Source organism: Poecilia reticulata, linkage group LG14 (genome assembly GCF_000633615.1).
Source record: "Poecilia reticulata strain Guanapo linkage group LG14, Guppy_female_1.0+MT, whole genome shotgun sequence".
NCBI lineage: Eukaryota > Metazoa > Chordata > Actinopteri > Cyprinodontiformes > Poeciliidae > Poecilia > Poecilia reticulata.
This window is the reverse complement of record NC_024344.1, coordinates 9454972-9477745: the sequence shown is the minus strand read 5'-3', so window position 1 is coordinate 9477745 and position 22774 is coordinate 9454972. Positions and strand designations below refer to the sequence as shown.

Here is a 22774-nt window from a genome sequence, read left to right as displayed (position 1 = left end):
AAAAAAAAAAAAAAAATCTGGCAATTTTGTGTCATGGCAATGAGGTGGTTTCCTGCACTTGGTCTCGTTTGTGTGTTTCGTTAAGAAACACTTCACTGACCACAAGAAGGTGAAACTCTTCAAGACAGAAAGACAGTGAGAAAGGCAGAGCGAGAGAGAGAGACAGAGGGGGCGGAGGCAGACAGAAACTGAAAGTACCAGTAAAAGAATATAAACAGCAGCTTTGGTGAGTTTACTAAATCATTAGATTGTTGCTCACATCACCCTGAAGGTAAGCCAAATTGAACAATTATAATTAAATAATTGTTCAATTATATATTTAATTATATATATATATATATAATACATATACATATACATTATACATATACATTATATATGTATAATGTCTGTGTATTAACAATTTAATGCAAATGTTGTGCTTGTTTATGTTAGAGGTTCTGAGTGCCTGACCCAGATATTATATATGTATACTTATTGTCTTTGTAAGCCACTGATTGCTGTTGTTTGTTTACTTGATCTTCAATGAACTACTCTTATCAACTATAAACTGTTAATCAATTACTGATACGCCGCAGAGAAACGGAAGGCTTCACCATGCACTGTGTGACAGATACACTGAGTCATTTCGTCTCAACACATGATGCAATTACATTAAATAATCAGCATAAATGGGAAAACTGGCTCCTTTTCCTTCTCAACAGCAAAGTTCAGCGGAACTGCAGGACAGAAATAGAAACGTTACATTTTGCAATCTGACTTCATCTTTTTTTTGATGAATCATATCATCCTTCCTTTGTGGGGTCTACTGCCTGCAGGCTGCCTTGCAGAAGCATGCTTAGAAGCAGCGCTAAAAGAAGGCCGAAATGCTTCCTTCCACATTGAAAGTGTTTAGAGGAATTGAGACACTTCTGTTTTATGTGTGCCAGAAACAGCGGTATTGAATTGCAAAAGAAATGAAGTTTATACTTGGTAAGCAGATGTCTGGGGAAAGGCTAAAGTTGTGGTGTGGAATTTCTTTCAGAAATATTTGAAAACTCCCGTAAATGTGCAAAGTAACATCTGTTTTATTTTCTAAATTTGGCAGCGGTGGCTCAAATTCAGCTGCATGATTTGGTTCAGTGTTGTCCAACTTTGACCATCTTTTTTAAGAAAATGTAATCTCTCAAACGGGATTTTAGCTTGCAGCTCATTAACTCCTGTGTCTGTTCCAGATGCCCAGTTGGCGCGCCGTTTTCCTTCTTTGGTGCATAATGAGCTGCGTGGAATCTGCTCCTACATCGCCATTTGTCCAGAAAAATAAATACAAGAACTCATTTCGTCTCACAAGATCCACGCGAACCAGGGTGCAGAACCTTCTGAAGAAATATGTAAGTTAATTGAATCCCTCCCACAGTGGCGGTTCTGGAGCTAATTGGCCAGGGGGTCAGGGTGGGGTCAGAACAAAACAATAAAACAAAGGGAAATAAAAGCTGGACAATATTTTATTATTAAATATTGTATATTAAGAGATCTAGCAGATGAAAACTGTGATCCTATAGCAATACGGTTGCAACTAAAAGTGCAACAACTTAATTTTACGTTCATCTTTTACATTGTGAAAGTCAAAATTGATCCAAGGAACCAACTAGTTACAGTTTCTGTGCCAATGCATATAGTCATAAGAAATTTATTTAGTACTATTTATTCAGTTCAGGAGCCATAGGAACCAGTTCTGACCCAGTCAAAAGTCTAGAACTGCCCATCACAGCTCATCTAAATGTCTGTTCACATATGTTTTTTAAAAAAAATTTCTTTTGCTTTATACCTGACGAAAAAACTTTTATTTTCAAAGAAGGAGCAGCAGATGGGAAACGTACATTTCGAGGACCGAAGCCACAGCTTGAGAGATCTGCCTTCGCTTTCCACAGACTTCAACAACTGGCTTCAGCTGTCGGTAAGAGTCACAGAACAAATTCATGGAAAACAAAAATAAATCACTCACCGACTGTCACACTGTAAATTGTGACAACTTCTGAGAATTTCTAAGTCTTTTTCCCCCTAAAATTCTAAAAAGAAAAAAAGCCTGGTGACATAATCTGAAAGCCTCGTCTTGCAGGCCATAAAATTTAAGAAAATTTGAGAGGAATTCCCCTTTCAGAGCTGCAAGCATTTGTTCGGGCGGGTTTGTGCAAGACTCTCGTTATGCAACGGACCTGTGTTTGTCTCCTGTTGCTCGATCAGGACTGGGACCGTCTAGACGGAGCGTTCAGGGACATCCAGTCCTACTGGAGCATGCTGGAGAGGAAGAGGAAGCAGCTGGAGAAGGAGCAGAACATGCAAAGGACGGCAGCCAGTTTGCTTCAGAGCGTCAAACACATTCAGCTGGACTTACGGGACCTGATGAGCCAAGTCAGCAGTCAGGTACCCACATGTCCTACTGCCATACGCCCGTGTGTGTCGTTTTGTTTCTTGTTTGGTCTCGCTCTCTGTTAAAGTCCACGTGAGTTTTTAAAGGAAGTGACACTGCAGCTGGTCTGATGAACTTTGTTTTGCTTTCTTCCTCCAGATGAGAGCCGTAAGGAGTTCCTGGGTCAGACCGACACCTGCTGCAACGCTCCAGAACCGACAGAGGAGCTCCAGAACCATGTGGGAAAGCAGAGTGGAGGGTTACATCATTCTCAGGGACCTAGACCTTTACCTCACCAAACTAGCAAGGGACTTTCTTCTGCTGGCCTCCAAGACACACTTGTGACACAAAAAGACTGCTTAGACAGAAGACTTAGGACAAAAACTGAACCACCAGCCCACCAGCTATGGGATTAACAGCTGTATAACATTAATCTGAACATTGGATTACTTTTTTTTCAATGATGTACTTCTGAATATCCCAGGGCATTTTGGGGGTATTTCCCAAAGTTTCTATCTTTCCTCTAATTGGACGTTAGACACATGTCTCCAACAAACGTCCCAACATCCTGTTTTTCCACCACCGCCTCAATCTTCAGGACTTTCCAAAGAAGTATTTGCTATTTATTATTATATTTATTAATGTGCTATTTATTTTTAAAGTGGTTTATTTGAACATGTCATGAGCAGAGAAATAGTGTTTTACAGAGAGTATTTTGTACTGAACAGTGTTGCTGAAGAGTTTCAATAAATGAGCTGAGAAAAACAGTGAAGACTTCATGTTTCTAACATTTAAATAGTTAATAGTAGTTGCTGTAAGTCAAGGTATAAAAGAAGTCATGTTTCATATTTTCAGACAGCTCCAAACCAACAGCTGTGAAATGTTTGGAGTCAAAGTCCTTCAGTCTTGGTTATAGCGTCTGACCTGACGTTTGAGTAAAGGGTCATTTCACTGCTTTTAAAAAATCCAGACGAAAGTTGCTCAGCTCAAGTTCAAGATCTAAAAACAATTAAAACGGTCAAAACTTGGTTAAATTGTTACACATAAGGCTCTGATTTGAGACACTTGTATTTGTGTATACAGAAAAAAAAGAGTTAATCTTAATTATTTATTGATGCAACAAAGCATTGGCAAGTTATCGCTACCAAGATATAGATTTTAAAGCGTTTCAAACTGCACATATGTTTGGAGGTACTTTTAATGAGAGAAACTTATCAGAGTTTTATTTAGCGCTTTGAAGTGTTAACCCTTCCCTCCCACACGTCTTTCTTGATTACAAGAAAAGGCAAATTTGGCTGCTTGAAAGTAATTCTGGTTTTTAAAGACACAGATAAATGCTATATATTGTGAAAACTAATTTCAAAAACAGCAGTGAGGATGCATTGCGTCACTTTTATTAAGGTGAGAGAAAATATTTTAGMGCGAGTGTGATAAGGAGCATTTCTGTTACAAGTCAACAATGTTTTTCATATATTTTTAAGTATTAAAATAAAAATTACATTAAATAAATGGTGCACATAACATTATTAAAATAAGAAAAAACAACCTTTAATGTTAATTTAGCAACAGCACAAATAATTGTTGCTTCCGTATAAAAGCAATTATACGATATCACACATTTTACTTTTAATATGACGTGATATTTTTTACTCATTGTGAAAATCTCGTACTACCCCATGACTAATTTTGATTTTCTTTGTGTACATCTCTAATTACCTCTGGGTTTGTTACTGTTAGAAAAAGGTCTTGCMATATGTTATTGTTACTATCAATTTGACATATTGTGTTTAATTTCTTTGTAAATTCTTGTGTTCTTTGTGCATTTGGATTTATTTCTCTTGTATTTCTGTCTGGTCAGGGGTTTGTACTTYCTTTGGGTCTCAGTTTAATCTCATTTTGTGTCATTCTTCTTCTTCTTCCTTCAGTTTGCCTGTTTGATCTCTTCCAYAGCCGTTCCTTACTCTTTGACTACCACTCATACACTCCACTGCTCCCCCARTATGTGAACTCACTGGTTTTCATTGCTTTTTGCTGGTTTTCTTTTCGCTTCACTTCTGCCTCTGTGTTTTCCCCGTATTTGGATCCTTGAAGCTGCAGCTCAGACTTAGGGTCTCAGTTCAGACCTGATTATTCTAGACCAATTTCAGGCGATCAGAAAAATAATTTGTGATTTGTGAAACATTTATTCTTTCAATTCTGAAACACTTGTCAAATTGTTCTACAAATTGTTTACAATTATTTGTGTAACCTTGTTCTGTTGGCACTTAGACCATCTTATATKGAGTTCTTCTTGAAAACTGTCATTTAGAGAAGTTTAATCTGTACTAAATTATTCTGCTCTGATTCAGACTCTTTAAAACAATTTGTGTTCAGATGTTTTTATAAATCATATTTCTGAACACTTTAAAATTTAGACCACCTTTCACCTAAGGTTGTCTAAATATCAAAAACAGAGTACCGTAATTCTTATTTCTCCTTTTCAAAAACAGAAAAAAAAATGTTTCACAGATCATAAACTGTTGAAATCTGTTCAATATTTATTCTTTTCCACCCATGAAACATATTTCTTCTAAYGTCTCTGGAAAAGGAGAGACTCAACATCAGTAATAGGACAATTTTAGTTMATGTCCTGGATATTTCTGTTTAGTGGTTCTTGAATCAGTAACTCAAATCTCCGTTTACACTTTTTTAAATCCAAAACTCTTGCCTGAGTTTTGTCCCACAATCTTCTCAATTTTTTCCATGTCACTTTTTTCCTCCACTTAACCTTCCACTGAGTGGAAACCGTCCTTTGCAAATATCAAGATTGTTCAGGAATGACATTTTGTGGCTGAGCCTGGGGGTTTTTAAATATGGTTTGCTGGACCTCTGCCAAGTCAGCAGTCATCCACATGACTGCGTGGGCTATAACATTTCTGTATTAAAAATCCCTTTTTGTAATTAATAGTACAATTTTCTGAGAAACCGAACTTTAGGTTTTCATAAAAGCAAAAATTATTCAAATTAACCTAATGAATAAGAATGCGTCGTTGTGTGTGGTCAGTCTTGTTGAACTGAAGAGTTGAATCAACTTTTTTTTTTTTTATCTTCTAATTTACTGAGATCCACCTGTTCATGGCATGATAAGTAAACAATGCTGCAGCAGCTAAAGTGTCGTCGATGTTGAGCTAGAGCTGATTTAAAACAGTGCAGATTATCTGAAAGCAGTGAAAGAGCCCTTAAGTGCCAAAATACGAAGCTTCAAATCTGATGCCGACTTCAGCATCATCCATCCTGACTATCTTCCTGCTGATTTCTGGATCTTCATGTGGTGCTGATCTGAGGGGCGGTCTGAAGAGGAAAACACAGTTTCAACATAGTCAGCTGGATGGAAGGGGTTTTTTTTGTTGGTTTTTTTTCATACAAAAACAGAGACTCCCTCTCACGCAGTATCTCTGCATGACCGGAGAACAGTCGCTGACTCACCACTAGCAGATGTCCTCTTTTGCCTTTGGACACCTTCAACTCTGAACCCCTGACGAAGTCTATTATCCCCTCCTTGGTTCTGGACACGCCAAACCGAATGCTGCGTTCCACGCCCCATGTAGCGCAACCAGGACAGAACGAGATCGAGAGTTCAGTTTGCAAAATTCATCACTCCAAAAGACCAGAGCAGTAAAAAAAATAAATAAGTTTCTGACCAGCCGGGGTTGATGTTGACGTAGTTGGTCTTGCTGGCCATCATGGCCAGTTTGGTCACCAGTTCGATCACATGGCTGCAGTGCAGCACAGCGTCGCCCTGAGGGAGGCACAGCTGGGATTAAACTAGCTGCGTTTTTGGTTCACATAGACAAGCAGCACATCCTGCTGTACCTTCTGCTTGTTATCCTCCCACGGCATGTGGAGAACAACCATCCCGTCGCAGAGAGAGCTCACAGAGATCCCTGATTAGAAGGAAAACCAACATTAAACTCGATTGACTGTAAAACAAAATTGTTTGATTTTTGATTCCTTTAACTCTAAAGGTTGCAAAACTCATATTTTGCACATTTTTATGCTTCCATTTGTGTCTGAGCTGATTCTAAAAACATTCCAAGCGCTTTTTWAAAAAAAAAGCAGAACAAATTTTGGGGCTATAAGTTCATATTTTTTGTTGACTGGAAAATAAGCAAAAACCTCCCATTTGTCAAATCACAATTAATCAGCACTGCACCGTTACAAAGAAACACAAGCTGAGCTCAAGGACGTTTGCTTAGCTGGTAGTTGTTTACTTACCATTCGGAAACTAAATGTTGTTTTTTTTGTTGCGCAGGACGCTTTACTAATGCTTTTCAAAGATGTGCGGTTCAATTCAAATCAATTCCAGTTTAACTGTGTATCACATTTCAGCAACAAGGCAGTTAAAAGTGCTTTAYATCATACAGTCACCAATTGTGAAGCAAGCACTAAACATTACAGTTTGTCAAATGCCAATGGTGTTTTATAATTACTCCTTAGTTTGCAGCCATTTTCATATGCAAGAGTAAATGCTGAGTGGCAAGAGGTCCTAAAGCAAGCTCCTTCTTATTCTAAGATCTCACTACCTGCGAATGATTTTGTGCAGAAAATGTAATGAGCATGTTTTGCACAGCCAGTGGACCTATGCCAACCTGCACAAGGTACCATAATAGGTCTCTTTCTATGCCACCTTAACAAACATGAAAGGATAGTTCCAGAAACTCAGAAACATTTGTCGGAGGTTAAGAAAAAACCAAGATGTGAGAGGTCAACCTCTGCAGCTGGTTTTCACCTCTCAGAGCGGCGTAGTCCAACCTCTGCTTGATCTTGGTCCGGTCCACCAGCACTGCGAAGGAGTTGGTGAGGAGCAACTGACGGGGGCGGGGCTTGAAGCCCCTCCTGTCGTACTTTATGACGGCGACTCCATACTGAGAAAAACAAGGGATACATGTTACGGCCAGGGAGCGTTTGTTTGTCGTTCTTCGTCATGTTTAATCCCACCTGCACTTTTTCACTCCCGAGAGTCTGGAGGACTTTTAGGCTGACTTGCTCTCGCTCTGCGAAGCAACGGAAAGAGTCGGTGACAWCTCTGCTCGTGATACGGAGTTAAACGTGGGATATGTGAAGGTTTACCGAGCCTGGTGTCCAAAAACAGCCTCCCAACACTGTGAGGATAGCTGCCCTTCTGATCCTTGAAGATCTCACTGGCTACAACCTTCTGCATCATCTGAAAGAAACACAGAAGTCAAGCAAAGTAAAATACTCTGAGGTTAATTTACACTGAAAGCGCGAGGACAAAGATGTTCCTGGTAAAGATGTGTCAAACATCCAGATTCTCTTTCACACTCTCCTCTCTTCAACTCACTCTACAGGGATTTTACAAAAGAGGGTTGGTCACAGAAGGAGGTTGTTAATTATGTCAGCTGACACATCTCTGTATTTATTTGCCATGTTTTGAATAAATATCCAGTTTTTCAGTTTTATGGAGATTTATTTGAAATCTCCTGCTCTCTGGGCCTTTGGGAGAGCAGCAGACCCACATCACAAATTACATCATTTTCATTATAAATATCAGACTATTTGTTAGAGCCAGCTAACCAAAGCACACTGTTCCAGTCAACATCCTACTGGTAACTTATATGGTATGAAAGAAAATGTTTTCTGTTGTTTGTGTTTGTCTGAAACAACAGAATGACATCTGGATATTGGCTGATGATAGTTGAGTCTTGGTTATCCCAAGACGACTCTTTGCTGCAGTTTTCTAACAATGAGCTTTGGAGATATTTTTTAACTACCTAATGTTTGTGGCAGTAAGATCAACTTGCATCCTCCTTCAGTCTTGTTTGACACAGTTCTGTCATTATTTAACTTTTTAATTATTAGTTGGACTACACAGCTCTGAAAAAAGTTACGACACCACTCCATCGAGAAAATCCTGCTTATTCCACCAAATATTGATTTCTGAACTTCTCCTAAGTTAAAACATTAGCATTGTTGTTTCTAAATGAATATGAATTTGTTTTCTTTGCATTATTTGAGGTCTGAAAGCACTGCGTCTTTTTCGATATCGTCTCCAAATAGATACAACATTGTTGCTTGGAATTTCAGAGGCATACTGTCAGTAGTTCATAGAATAAAAGAACAATGTTCATTTTACTCAAACATTTACCCATAAAGAGTAAAATCAAAGAAATGTATTATTTTAAGAAGCATGTTAATATTTACAAAAATTCTATTTTGTAGGAATKATCAGATTTTACCTCCCAGTGAACAAATGAACTCCAATGAAAAGTTGGATTTTTGCCCACCCCCAAATAAAAAATGAATCTATTTATTCTCTTTAATCATCTTTACCAGAGGTACCAATAATTGCTGGATTTGCTGCAACATGCACACCTGCTTCTTCCATTCAGGCTGAACTCTCCTGCAGTACTTGATGACCATGTTCCGCATGTGAAGCATTTGGAGATGCTCAGAGGCCTGCCGGGAATAAAACAGTATGAGGAGACGGTTGTATTTTATGTGGGTGTAGTGGCTTTAGCCAGCTGACGGACATAATGTTTGTATTGCTCTTACCTCGACAAGCAGGGCAGGAGGTGTCGGCCAGCTCTTGTCCAAAACGCTCCGGGGGAGAGTTTTCTTCAGATGTTTCAGGAAGTAGCAGCGCACATGATCCAGGAAGTAATCATTGTCGTCACAGTACTCCTCGTGACGGCAGATGAAGCCCTTTATGAACCTGAAATGAAGGAAATTATTTTAGAAACTGCTGTGGACAGAAAAAGGAAAACTGCAAAAATAATCCAAACCAACGCATTAGTCCTTCACCTGCGTATCAACTGAGCTGCCTCACGGCGCCTTTTAGCTCTCCTGCGTGCTTTCATCCCTCGCCACCCAGACTGGATCACGATCACTATGCAAACACACACGCGCGCACATTAGTCTTTGCTGAAGATAACGCATTAAATCAAAAACTCAGCTTACGTCCTCATAGGAGAAAAGTTAAATGTAGCTTCCAGCTGAGAGACACAACACTAAGAAGTTGTTAASCCCAGGGAGGACGTTTGTGGGGACCTGCATGTCTGATGCGCTGATAATTGGCTCTTTCCCTGTAGCCTCTCCAAGACTTCTGCAGCGTCACAGCTGGAGCAAAACAGAACAGAAAAAAAAACACATTTTGGATATGAAATGTATGAAGGTGGTCCAGAGTTCCTGATTCACCATGGAGTTCGCCTTAAAGTTCATCACGTTGCTTAATGAGACCGGTTTATTGTGAATTAAATAAATATGGACAGAGGAATCAGTTTGCAATGTCCTGACTGATGATTGGCTGGCTGGAAACTCACACATCTGCACATTTTTCAAACCGTGAACCTGCCAGTGTAATCAGAGGACACTGTTCGGTGTGGATGCTGTTACTTAGGTAAGAGGATTCAAAAATGATGAATTTTTAGTAGCAGTGAAATGTTTTATGTTCAGATCTATGGGCACGCATTACTGGAATTTGAGCCCATATCAAATAAAAACAGTGCAGATCTTAAAAAGAAATCAGAATTACCTAAAATAAGCATCAGCAGGTCAAAGCTATATAAAAAWATATGATTAGATCAAAATCACAAAACTCAGATTGGTGCAGCTGTCAGGCAAAGTTTTTACAACTGTGACCTTTCTGGTCCTCTAATCAAACTGCACCTTACAAAGTTCTATGTGTGTCATGTTAACCTAAGATGTTTRTAGTCTCTTACCGATCTCTGGCTTTTTTGCCTCGAGGGCATCCTCCGTGGCGAAGAGAGTTTTTGGGAAACGGATGAAGATCTTTGACCTACAGGASAAAAAGATACCAAACAGAASAGTGACACTCTGCTCCATGGAAATCAACTACACTCACAACCTCGACTCACATTTACAGCTGTGTCACATCTGAAATCGCTCAATCTACATTTCCTGTACTTGTCGAAAGGATTCATTGACTTTATGATGAATTAGATGTTGATAAATGTTTCTGGACCACATTGTGGTTTAACACCATTCCATTCGATCTCTGGCACTGCAGCAGAATTTAAAACGATCTGATTGACTACAGATTAAACGTGTGGTAATGAGCGTTGCCTTTTAGATCTGTTTTCAAAAACTCTTTGTCCTCTGTTTACCTGCCCAGCTTGTACTCTTCTGGTTTGTAGCCCAGGTGGTTCACCAAAGCAGAAACCCCATCAGCCAGTTTTCCGTTCCAGTTGGGCCACGTCTCGGGACACAGGGGCTTGTACCTAAGGCGCATTTAAATGTAATTTAAAATTTATCAGATGAACAGACTTTCAGAGATGGAGAAGAAGTGTGGGCCACCTCTGCAGGAACGCCTCAAAGCGACGGCGATAGGCGAAGCCAGCGCGCCGGACTCTCAGGTTCTCCATCAGACCCAAGTATTTCACCTGGTGTCTCACCAGAACTTCATCAAAACGTCCTGCAAGGGGGACAGCATTTTCATATTACATCTACTATGTCATTTAAAACACATTACCAATACAGTTAATGAGGAACATAATGATTTACACCAATTCTTCAAATTAAGCATGACCTAATCTTTTTTCTTTCAGCGATGGACCTGGTTTTCAGATCCACCGCGTCTSCAAGCTTTCAAGAAAGCAATCGTTCTTTATTAAAGAAGACATACACTGTACTGTAAAAACTAATGATCACAGTTTTTTTCTGACTGAGCACATTTATTTGGGTGTCTTATTTGTGACCTGTCTCGTAAGATTCAGACTCCATCCGGGGTCCWGCTTCATTCGTGCTTATCAGTAAAGAGAAGTTTCCTTTCAGCAATCAGAACTCATTTGGATGACTTATATATAAGAAAACTGACGCTTACGCTACACTGTGTCAGATTTGTGTCCAACTTTTGTATGGCAAGTTACCATGGCAACTTTAAACTGGATTAGTGATGCTCAGTGAGGCAGGGCCAGTGGGAGTCAACCAGCTCRTACCAAAAGCATGAATTAAAACAGAGGTTGTCTGATGTGGCGTGGTTAAAATTACTTAACAAATCAAAGGTTGGATTTTTCTATTTTTGTGAGATTACATTTTATTCCTYTTGACCAGGGGTCAAAATAAATGTGGCACCCTACCGATATCTATAACCTGTTTCCACCATATCTCGTTTCTTTTGTTGCTATTTTTAAGATACGATGTGCYTCARGTGTTATTTTATTGGAAACTAGTAATGTCCMAGTGATTTTCAGGAGGAATCTGAATGTACCTGGCTGCTTGGCATCATTAGGTTTGATACAGCGAATGTAGGACGGCTCTTTGGACATTAGGATCTCCATTAGCTTCATCAAGCTGTTTTTAAACTGGGAAGCAGCCTAAAAGAAGAAAGACAAAAGCAATAAACTGTGGCAAAATGTTGGAGSTTTGTTGAGARCAGAAGACTTCTGTGCTGTTTGATTAAAAAAAACGGCCTGARATGTAAAATAAGAGCTGGAAGGCTGTGAGAAAATCATTCACACCATCTCTGGACGTTTCTGGTCGATCACTTCCTCCCTGCGGAAGCAGTGACTTAGGATCTGGTTTTCTGACTGGCACATGACCTGGACAAAAAACCCAAGCCACAAAACCACAAGTCAACAACGCAGGAYGACACGCCCTYCCCTTCCTCTTCACAGAAACTATGAATAAAACCCTATCATTTTTAGAAAGGTGCTGCAAAGCCGTTTTACATTCYCATCACCTCTTTTAGATTCCTGTTCAGCAAGTCGTTGTTCTTGTCCAGAAAACCTGAAGAAAAAAAGAAAAACTGTTTATTATTAAATAATTAASTCTTCTTTAAAGACTTTTCRTGAAATACTTGAATGAAACAACATCAGATGTTAGATCTATTTTACCGTTGACATTATAGTTGACCTCTCCTGCGTAGTGCAGCAGCCTGAACTCCTCCCTGCTCATTACCCTGCGAGTTTTTCCGTTCGCCAACTTGTGTCTGAAAGACATCCAGCGATATCAAGACAGAATAACTTAACGCTCTTTCAGATTTAACTCATTGCAACTACTCTGGCATTTGGGAAGTGGAGACAATTTTGGCAATCTTGAACAATCTTGTAGCGGAGTCATTTAGTCTGATTAAGTAGAAAAATGTTATATCTGAGKGGGTCAATGTGGGTCATGCTGAGTGAAACCTCAACAGAGTTTGGATTTTGAACAATGACCTCAAAYGGAAAACAAAACTAGCTTCAGGACGGGTTTCCAAAGTCTAAYACKCAGCCTTTTTCAAGATGTCCTGTATTTAAAGGCCATGAAATCAGCCGCTGTAATTTCTCACRAGAAAAATAGTCTATTGTCCAGAAATGATGGTATAAGTTTGYTTATTGTGTGTGGYSRWGCAGTAATTTGCTATGGCACATATGTGAAMCTGTACTTATGATTTCGATGGTTCGTACGTGATAAAATGGGGATGGCCGCCAACTGTGTCCTCCAGCTTCTCCAAAAAGGAAATATCACAAGTCTCTCCCGGTCTCAGGCACTCCTCATCCTGAAACAGAGTTCCCTTAGAGCCAGCCAGCGGCAGATGGAAAGAAGAGACAGTACGCAGCTCATACAAACCAGRATGGAGATGATGCCTTTGTGCTTCTCCTCTATCAGGTCACAAATGATCTTGTTGTCAAAGTACTGCACCGTCTCCCACTGTGTTTTAAGGAGACCGATGTTATGTCGCTGTGTGCACACAACTACGAACAAGCGTGACAAAGTTGTTTGTTTTGACGACTGAGTGGGGGTGGGGGAAAGAAAAATTGACTCACAGCAATTCCTTCTGTCTCATATTCCTCCTGCTCGGATCTGAGGGTGAGCTCTATGAAGAGCTGCTGCAGCTTCTCATTGCAGTAGTTGATGCAGAACTGCTCAAAACTAATGGAGGAGTTAGAATTACAGTATATGAATGACTATAGAGACATGTGAAGCAGATATTTGTTTACAAAAGACTTTTAAGAAGCGTCCAACACAAAGTGGAGAAATGAAGGTTAGCCCTTTCACTGCAGTGGAAAGTTGTCTTTTTATGTCTTTTAGTTGATTTTTATGTTACAAATGCACACAGACCACTGAAGTGGAGACWAATGCATCATAAAATACACTATCAACTACTGGCCATCCACTGCAAGTGCAAGAAACYTTTTTGTTAAATCCAATATGGCAGACAGACAAAAAAGTCCCAGTCCCTCCTTCTATTGTAGACGACTCTTGCAGGTAAAAAAATATTGTGACATCAAGTAACACCTAACAAACAATATTACTGACGTATTTTCCAAATAACAACTTTGTATTTGGAGAAAATTACAACTGATCACCTAGAAAAAAWYCYWRRAAWYYTTTTTTTTTTTTTTTTACTACATTTTTTTATGCCTTAAGAAAATCAAAAACACTTTGGAAAAAAAAATCCTGACACAAAAGATCATAATTCATGCATGAAAGGGKTAGTTGCACCTGTTGTGCTGCAAGACCTCAAAACCATAGATATCCAGAAGCCCAATGACCGAGGCGTCTTTGCTGCTGTGGTAGATTTCCTCCTGCAAATCACACATCAGTGTTAAACACACGTTGCAGTACAGCGACTGAGTTTCTGCAACTGTTCCTGCACCTTTAGCGCGAGCGACTGGTTGATCTTCTCCACCAACCAGTTAAAGGTCCGGCCGTACACAGCCTTCGCCAGTGCGTCACGGGCCGAGACGGCCTGCTCAAAATTTAGTGGGCTGATCATCTGTGATCCACAAAGACACGACAATCAGCACACAGTAAACAAGCCGCAGCCACAAGGATCGTGCTTGAGAGGACAACAACCTCCTCTCCTTTGGCTGTGAGCTTCTTGTGAGTGAGGGCCTCCTTCAGGGCGGAGCCATCGACACCCAGCAGCTGCAGGACAACAACGGCACATGTGCTCTCAGCTGTGCTGTTTTATTKKTTTGTTTTCCTGGCATAATTTAGCATGTAGAAATACCACAGTGACTGCTCTGACCTTTGCAGCGTTTGATAGCTGGGTCTCAGTGGTGATATAAGTTTCTCCTTCCTCCCCTTCCCCGAAGAGAGTGTTGCCCAGATGGAGAACGCTGGCAACGATGTTCAGCAGTTTCTGAGGCCAACAGATGGGACAAACAGCTGAGCAAGACACTGGAAACAACCAGTTTGGTTTAAAAGGTTCATGGAATTATAAATATTGAATATATTGAATCTGAAATAATATTTTCTTTTTTCATTTTAATTTAGTTGTCCTGTCTCTCTTTAGTTAGAATCCATCCAACACTAATGAAATAAGTGTTGGATTCTAACTAATCCAACACTTAGATTAGTAGTGTTGGATTAGTAGCATTGTGTCCTAATGGTAGGACACAATGCTACCATTGTGTCCTTTTTGTTTATCCCATAGAAATGCCTCTTCTTGTTTTTCTTTTGCATAGAAAGCAGTCATTTCTCAGATGCTYATACTCAATCTGGTTATGCTGGAGATTTCTTCCTGTTAAAAGGAAGTTGTTCCTCTCCACTGTTGCCACATGCTGGCTCAATATGAGGGATTGCTGCATTTCTGCAAAGTCAACAACTCCWTGCAACTGGCTGGTCTTCCTTAGATGGAAAACTTTTGATAACACTTTATTTGAAGGGGTGTGCATAAGACCAACATGACACTGTCATAAACATGACATAACATCTGTCATGAAGATAAAGAAGTCTTTATGAACGTTTATAATATTGGACCAGGCAAAGCAAGTTTCAGCGCCATGTTTGTCACCTGGACTTCCTCTGCGGTGAAGCCGATCACGTCCAGGGCCTTCCTCACAACTCTCCAGTTGTTCTTGTCACTTACGGAGCTGACTCTTGCACAGCTTCCCTAAAAAAAGCAATTTGAAAACCCAAATGACAACGCAGCTGCAYGATCCTCTGTTGGACAGCAGGTAGTTTGGTGAGCTGCAGTACTTTAACCAGGTAGCGGTAGCTGTGAGGGTTCCTCTCCAGGTTCAGTGTGTTGAGCAGGTCGTCGTCTCCTCCGTCGAGGAGCTGATAGAAGATGTGGAAATTTCTTTCCCCGTGGTTCTGGTGCACCACCCGGGATTTCTCCAACAGGTAATTCAGGATGTGACCACCCATTGTTGCACCCTAGAAAAAAAAACAAAAAAAAAACACATAAAGAGCATTAAGACCGGAAAGAAAGAGTTTGATTTTAATTGAGGGTTTAAAACCATCCCAGATGAATTGCYGTTCTACAAAAACAAAAACATAATTTACTTTGAAGTCAAACTGGATATCCATGTATTTCCCAAAGCGGCTGGAGTTGTCATTCCTCAGTGTTTTGGCGTTACCGAAAGCCTGCACAAAGAAAAATACAACACAATGGATTTGAAGCGTCTGCACTAAGCACAACTTAAAATAATTTGATCGACATAAAGTACTTAAAAGAAGTGTATGACGCCAAACAACGCCGCGCACCTCCAGGACAGGGTTGGACTGCAGCAGACGGTCACCGAGGGTCACCATGTGGTCGTTAGTGGGGCAGGTGACGGCGAAGTAGAGGAGGATCTTCTTGGAGGCCTCCGTCTTACCTGCCCCACTCTCACCTGAGATGAGGATACACTGATCCCTCCTCTCTGTTCGCATGGCCCGGTATGTGTTGTCTGATATGGCATAGCTTTAGGRAAATACAAAATGTCACAAAAGAAGCTTTAGTGACAAAATGAGATAGAAAAAAATAACTCAAAACAGCAGGGTTTTTTTCTTCTAATGGTCAGTTTAAGACTTGAAAATATATTTTTTTTATATTATAGGAAATTAGATTTAACACTCGTCAACTATCTGATTTGACTTTTGCCGGATTTGATAGTAAAGGCCTCAAGGGTGCTGATTTTTCTCCTGTGACTTTTTTGATCTACCAAATATGATTTATTTTTCTAACAATGACAATAATTTTTTTAAAGAGAGACAGCTTCAGTTTTCCTTCTGTATGCGTCATGTGGGCTCTGATCGAACCACAGAGCTAAAAAATCTCCACCTAAGCTGGTGGAGATTTTGCAGAGAGCAGCTGAAACTCTGTCTGCTAAGAGTTAAGATGTTTGAAAACAATGATACCATGAAATATCAATGGAGCGCAATGTGTTGTTTTTCTAGAATTAGCCTATTTCAGTGAGATACTACACTGAAATTTGGTATCACACAGTTGACTGTTATTAAAAACTTGGATCAGCATTAAGGGGAAACAATCTAAATTCAAACTCTGCATKTTTTTATTATATTTGATCAGTAACACGGCCTTTCTCTATCTTTTATGCCAACGACAGGTATTGATTTTTGGGACAACATGATGATAGAAGAGTGGAAAWTTTTTTTCCTGAATATCGTTCAGCCCTAATCTTTCATAACTACATTTTTATTATTGTTATTATACTTAAAAATATAACAAGRTGTAAAGAGAAAAGAATACATTKGATTTTTCAAGAGTCGGAGGGACAGAAATAATGAGAGCAGTTTTCAGTTTCTGATATTCTCAAGACAAAACATTCAATAACAAAAGAGGAACACGCAGCGACTCACATGTGAGGAGATATTTCATAGAAGCTGACACCTCGGTAGCGCTCCATCTGCTGCTTGGAGTAAATCTCCAGCTCCTTGTATGGGTTCACCGACACCAGCACCGAGCCGATGTACGTCTGAGGGGAAGAGAAATTATAGTCAACATAAACATCACAAAGTGATTTTTATGCTTCTTTTTTATTGCAAAGTATTTGAAGAGAAGTGGTTGTWGGTACATAGATGAGGTTTTCCCTGAAGCGTCTCCGCAGGTTCTCTATGAAGGTGGCCTCGCTGTTGTAGTTTTCCAGCAGGACRAAGTCCTGCACTCCGACCCTGTCCCGGGCTGTGAGGGCGCTCTCCATCACCAGGCGCACTCGCCCTTCATCCACCTCCTGCACAAACGCGGTCATTATTCATTGGGGTTGAATAAAGCAAATGCAGTTTTGTATTTTACCAGCAGAGGGCACAGAAGCACCGGTTTTATCTGAGTCATTCTACATTTTCTCAACTGTGACCACACCAACATCTGGTGCTCAGAATAAGAATATATAATAATAAGAATGACCTTTTCAAACTTAGAAATCAAATCATACAGGGGCACAATAGCTATRTAATTTTAGATTAGTGAAACTTTTATAACGTTTTGCTTACAGATTAGTAAAAGTTTCACCTCTCCTTCCCATTGTTAAACAGTGGAGCCATTTGAAAAATCCTAATGACAAACGCAGAGGATAAAATCTTCTGTTGTGAAGTTGAGATTACGATGTATGTACAGCAGACACAGCGCTGCGTCCCCAGACAGGATTTAATCAGCACAGCTTTGACAGAATGTGTACATATCAACTGCACCACGGTGGCAAACATCACAGAGATATTCTCGATATTCTCAGTTTGGCCTTTTAGTAAGACCGTGACCACRCCAGCCCTTAAATGCAAGCACAAATACAAAGAGGCGTTCATATCAGTCGATACTTACCGGTGATGGTAATCCAGAGACGTAATTTAGGGTGAAATTGTTCCACCACACCCCAAGCAAGCTAAGAGCACACAGTGTTTAGTACCAAAAGGCTTGGTCATGAGAGAAGTTCTTCTGTTTCACATTCACAAAGGAAAAAAAAAACAAGCAAAAAGTGGAACAAAGGGGCTAGACTTCCACAGGACTTCTGTTTTTCATGTGTGCAAGAGTCTCTCAGGGGTCTCATTTGGCCTGTTAATGCTGCTAAGAGGTCATTATCTCTGGACCCTTGGTGCAGGAAAGTCCATACAAAAACAAAAAAAAAAACACAAGAGGACAACAGTGGAAGAGAGCCAAGAGCAGAGGAAAGTCAGCAAACACTTCCACCCCAGCCCCTCCTCTAGGTTTCACCTCAGGAGTATTGTTCCACCACTTGCAGGTGGCCTTCCTACAGATAGTAAATTCAGTTCACTGTCAGATTTTTTCYAAAGGATGAATGTAAGGAATTCTGAGATCACACACCATATTTTCTTTTCYACAAATACCACAGTCGGGGTTCCAGTGATACCCATGTGAGAATGTGACGTTCGCGTGGCGATGCAGATAATTCCAAATTCCTGTACTGATAGGCTGCTGGGGAGTGACACACATTAAAAGCTACAGKATCCAATTTGTAGAAAAAACACAGGCTTACCCCCCTTGAGTTTAGAATATTTGATCTTTTAGAGACAAAAATCGTAATCCTTTGATCCAAATGGTCACCCTTAGATGTAAAGCAAAAGGTCAGAATGTTGAGGAACAAACAGGGAACACAAAGACTCAAGGAAAGATGCAGGAACATCTGTGAACATATTCATAGTTAACAAAGCTCCAATTAAATTCAAAACTAAAAAATACTTTATAGATCTCAAATGGAAATTAAATGTAATATTAAATGAATGAAGAAAATGTATAAATTCTTCAACTTCACTTCATGGCTTAAACTCGGACGTAGTTTGATGTTAGATCAGAGCCATGACTGCAAACACATGAAAAAGCTGAGAAACGGAAAACGCAGGTTTACATTAAGCTTCAGAAATGGCAACTCAAAGAAAGTCAATMAATTTAATTTCTGCRAATATATCCAAATGTTTGTGTGTGTGTAGAAATCTGAACTTGCATGAATACTGTTGACTCAAAAATTTAAAAAAATTTAAAGTCTACAACAAATAAATTCAAATCAAAAATGGCTGTATGTGAAGTTCACACCAGCAATGTGGGTCAGAGTTAGGTTGGCTTAAGAAGCAAACAATATACGTACTGAACTGWACATAAAATAAAAATAAAAAATAAATAAATAAAAACAGCCAAAGTTGAAAGAAGAAAAATCAAAAGAACCTCAGAAAGTCTAAAGTCATGCTGCTCTAAATATTTATCCTTTATGCTCTTTACAAAATGCAGCATAAAAAAATGAGGGATGACTCATGACATTTGCAGTCCTCTGCAGTACGTACTTGGCAGACTGCATGTATACAGTGTACAAAACGTCTGACAGTTCTGCGTAAGGCTGGAGGAGCGAAATCCCCTTTGCTTTAATTCAACTCCAAAACACAGCAAAACACTCCCTCCAAGGCCCTATTAATTTCAAGTCATGAGTTTACTTTTTGTCTCGGTTCCAGGAATTGCATCACTGGACCCAAACAACTTCCAGCAATAAGAGGCCTTTATCCAGAGCTACAGTCATGGCCAAACGTTGAGAGACTGACGCAAATCTTGTTTTTAACAAGGCAAAAAGTTTTTTATGGTAGCAATTTAGGTTGCTGTGCAGTGCAATCAGGTGAAATGGAGTTACCTGCAAAGTTAATTACAGGGCCAAATTCTAATTTTGGCCCTGCCGCAAAATGACCTGCTAGCATCTTTTCAACAATCGTTCTCAAGTCGACTTAAGAAGGAAGTTGACTTCACTCCGTTATTCTCATTACTTACAGTGCAGAACTTGTTAAAAATGTCATCAAGCAAGTATAAGTGAGGCATTCACTTTTAGACTGGTTTTAAGAAGTGCTGCACAGGACCCAGTTCTGGCCAAGCAAAACATCAACATTATGAAACTGGACAGCAGAAGACTAGAAGTAGAGGCACTTTCTCCAGTGAAGAAACGTTGACAGGGACATCTGGAAAAAGGGTTGAATCTTCCCACGAGTCCCGTTCCATCCCAACAGAGAAGCATCCTGAGACCATTCAACAGTCGCCTCTTGTCTGAGGAAGTCGGTGGACTCACTTTGCCTTGAATAAAGAATGGTAACAAAACATCCTCTAAGAGCAACTTCACCAAATGGTGCAGGAAAGGTTTCACGATGAGTAACATCTTTCCCAGCATGACGGAGCGCTGTGCAACATGGAAAAAGTTAGAACCGACTGGCTCAGRGATCAAAACAGGGACATTCCACTCTAGTCTTCAACACTGCAAAAACACGAAATCTTACCAAGTATTTTTGGTCTGGTTTCTAGTCAAATATCTTAGTACACTTGAAAATAGGCAAGACTAAYTCAGAAGTAACTTTTCAGCAAGATATAGGAGCTTGTTTTAAGTCAATAATTCCTTAGTATTGATGAAAAAGTACTTGTTACATTGGCAGGTTATTTCACTTATATAAAGACATTTTCCCCCCTGTTGTAGTTTAGTCTTATTTCAGATGTCCTAAGATATTTGCACTAGAAACTAGACCAAAAATACTCAGCAATAAAGAGCCGCGATCGTGCGACTTCAAGATGCATCCCTGATTTGAAATAATTGAATAAAATGGGTGCACTGCCTCCTAAGCATGTCATCAAGTCCTGTAGAGGCCAGGACTTCTGGCCTCTGCAGGCCCCAGGCCCAGAATGTGCTGTCAATCCTCAAAAAGTGAACAGACAAACTAAAACACTAAAATCCTGTCAGTTGTCAGTGTTGTAGTAGGAATGGGTCACCATCAGTCAGGATTTGRCTCAGCAGAACAAACTAATACCAACACTCCATAAACTTTTGTTACTCATGAAACTTTCAGGATTGGTCCTCAGGAACACCTGACAAAAGAAAGGACACTGAAATGACCTATGAAAAGAAGTGAGGATTGTCTTTATGTCTCTTTGGCTAAGGTACCCTGGAGACCTGAACACCGGAGGCGKAGATGCAAACAGAAAACACTTTAATCCCTACTGATTTTATTGTCAGAGAACCGGCAGAGGCATGCAGAGACGGCGTGCTCTGGTAGGCGATGCTCTCTGCAGGGTCTGACTCCGACTAGCAGAGATGGTTTTGGTGGAATTTGTAAGTTTGTAGGTGCAGCTGGAGTGACAGCCAGCGAGGAGCGCTTGGAGGAGAACTTGGCTCCAGGCTCCACGACTGAGCTCTGCGAGGCCAACTACATACAGATTGCATTCCTTATAAGGCTTGCCCCTCCACCGCGTCCTGGAGTGAGCTGGTCTTCTACCACAGCTGGTTCTCTCTAACGCTAATGTGCTGGAGGCTGAAACTGGTGGAGAAATCCCGTGTTTATCCAGCCCTGGTTTGAGTTAAAGCCCGAACAAAAACCTCAGCATGTACACAAATCACAAGGGTGGAAAGAGGAGTCCCGGAGTGAGTCACTGGTCCGCTTTGCTTTTTCCCTTTGTGCCGTCTCCGTGGTAGTTCAGATCTTTAGTGTGTGAGTGCCAAACAGTCTAAAAACAGCTGAATCCAAACCTGTATGCAGCAGTGAGTGTTGCAAACACAACAGAGAGCATCAGAAGGTAGATCTTACCCTGCTTTGGTACCTCATCCTGTCCTGTTAGCGCTGGGTGGGGGGGGGAATACAGCGGTGGTTTCCCCTCAGCGGAGCACTCCTCCTCCTCCTCCTCCTCCTCCTCCTCCTCCTCCTCTCTCAAACAGACTCCTCAGCTGCTCCTTCTCATTCACCTTTGCCCACAAGCGACACAGCCCAACAACTTGTCCACTTTCTCCTGGTCTTCTTGGCTTCCTCCCTCCTCGTAGTCCGGATTTCTCTCCCCCCCTCCCCTCCTGAGAGGACAGAGCACACACACTCAGGCCAGAATGCTCTYGGCTCCTTCTTGTTTACACCTCCGATCCATCTCGCCTGTGGCAGGTCAGAGTCGGTGACCGCCGCTGCACGAGTTYCTTCTCTTCTCCTGCACTCAAAGCTTTGCTGCCAGAGACAAGGGCAGGAACTCCACTCACACGTCACGCTGCAGGGAGAAGAAGGGAGGAAAAAAAAGAGGCAAGGGAAAATATGCTGTTGGTTGCTGGGGAAAAAAAATTAAAAAGAGCTTGAGAAACAGAGAGAGCTGAGAGGTTCTGGAAAAAGTTACTAACGTCCCCCAAATTGCGACGATGTAATCAGAGTTTAGCTTTAAAAAAAAACAAAAAAAAACAGAAATCATATGATGAGATCTCATTACATTCCTTCTTCTTCCCTCCCCGTTCGGTTYGATCCCCTCCCTATTTTCTCCCGCAAGCTGAGACAGATTCACATCCACTGGGAGTTGTGGAAATGTTTCGTGAGCAAGACAGCCCATCTCCTTGTGGCTTTCCCCTATTGACAAATCAGCTTGCACCAGTTAAAAAAAAGATTAATCAGCAGATGTGATATTAGTCATGGSAACGGTCATAAATCTTTGGCACATGTGAATTTAGCGTCTGTGCCGTGTGTTTGGGTTATAAAATTCCTATGTGATTATGCTTCTTTCCACTTTGGACTTTTTTTTTTTAGGGAGTGCAATCAAGGCCAGTTGCCCCGTGTGGGAGAACAGCTCCCTCTTCTGGTTTCTCAGCTTTCTTCTCGCTTTTACTCTCTCCTCACATCTCTCACKTTCCCCTGCTGGCATCATCAAATATCCAGAGCTGAGGAACCTGAGTAATGCTACCTGGAGAGACAGAGACACTTTGCCTATCAGTACTGCCAAGC

General features: G+C 40.7%; 2 protein-coding genes across 4 annotated transcripts in view; one reads left to right on the top strand and one right to left on the bottom strand.

Annotated features, from left to right (window-relative positions):
• The first annotated feature begins 385 nt into the window (after window positions 1-385).
• On the top strand, window positions 386-5510 carry LOC108166887 (uncharacterized). The gene is made up of 4 exons (XM_017308642.1): window positions 386-1370; window positions 1835-1936; window positions 2224-2403; window positions 2549-5510. Exons 1-4 carry the CDS (start codon window positions 1215-1217, stop codon window positions 2732-2734), a joined length of 624 nt encoding a protein of 207 aa, XP_017164131.1. The 5' UTR covers window positions 386-1214; the 3' UTR covers window positions 2735-5510.
• LOC103475744 (unconventional myosin-Ic-like) overlaps window positions 3039-22774 on the bottom strand; it is a 21601-nt gene continuing 1865 nt past the window's right edge. The window contains exons 2-33 of one of the 3 annotated variants that reach the window (XM_017308641.1): window positions 21614-22055; window positions 17137-17292; window positions 16922-17037; window positions 15824-16022; window positions 15623-15703; window positions 15314-15493; window positions 15129-15227; window positions 14361-14474; window positions 14186-14257; window positions 13986-14105; window positions 13832-13914; window positions 13153-13258; window positions 12956-13036; window positions 12793-12884; window positions 12241-12335; window positions 12087-12133; window positions 11866-11946; window positions 11616-11721; window positions 10703-10820; window positions 10513-10626; window positions 10108-10184; window positions 9437-9505; window positions 9191-9275; window positions 8942-9101; window positions 8762-8845; window positions 7499-7592; window positions 7367-7422; window positions 7158-7293; window positions 6242-6312; window positions 6070-6167; window positions 5855-5954; window positions 3039-5719 (exon numbers count right to left, since the gene is read on the bottom strand). In XM_017308641.1, coding sequence (XP_017164130.1) covers window positions 5693-5719; window positions 5855-5954; window positions 6070-6167; window positions 6242-6312; window positions 7158-7293; window positions 7367-7422; window positions 7499-7592; window positions 8762-8845; window positions 8942-9101; window positions 9191-9275; window positions 9437-9505; window positions 10108-10184; window positions 10513-10626; window positions 10703-10820; window positions 11616-11721; window positions 11866-11946; window positions 12087-12133; window positions 12241-12335; window positions 12793-12884; window positions 12956-13036; window positions 13153-13258; window positions 13832-13914; window positions 13986-14105; window positions 14186-14257; window positions 14361-14474; window positions 15129-15227; window positions 15314-15493; window positions 15623-15703; window positions 15824-16022; window positions 16922-17037; window positions 17137-17292; window positions 21614-21631 — 3135 coding nt within the window. In that variant the 5' untranslated portion in view covers window positions 21632-22055 and the 3' untranslated portion in view covers window positions 3039-5692. Of the gene's footprint in view, window positions 5720-5854; window positions 5955-6069; window positions 6168-6241; window positions 6313-7157; window positions 7294-7366; window positions 7423-7498; window positions 7593-8761; window positions 8846-8941; window positions 9102-9190; window positions 9276-9436; window positions 9506-10107; window positions 10185-10512; window positions 10627-10702; window positions 10821-11615; window positions 11722-11865; window positions 11947-12086; window positions 12134-12240; window positions 12336-12792; window positions 12885-12955; window positions 13037-13152; window positions 13259-13831; window positions 13915-13985; window positions 14106-14185; window positions 14258-14360; window positions 14475-15128; window positions 15228-15313; window positions 15494-15622; window positions 15704-15823; window positions 16023-16921; window positions 17038-17136; window positions 17293-17876; window positions 20333-21613; window positions 22326-22774 lie in introns of those variants that run through there. The other 2 variants (XM_008427585.2, XM_008427587.2) reach the window with 2 other exon arrangements.

Bases quoted from the DNA above. Each gene is read 5' to 3' on its own strand.
- LOC108166887 (XM_017308642.1), top strand. From the start codon at position 1,215: ATGCCCAGTTGGCGCGCCGTTTTCCTTCTTTGGTGCATAATGAGCTGC. The intron at 1,371-1,834 runs GTAAGTTAATTG...TTATTTTCAAAG, and splicing joins AGAACCTTCTGAAGAAATAT to AAGGAGCAGCAGATGGGAAA. The intron at 2,404-2,548 runs GTACCCACATGT...TTCTTCCTCCAG, and splicing joins TGAGCCAAGTCAGCAGTCAG to ATGAGAGCCGTAAGGAGTTC.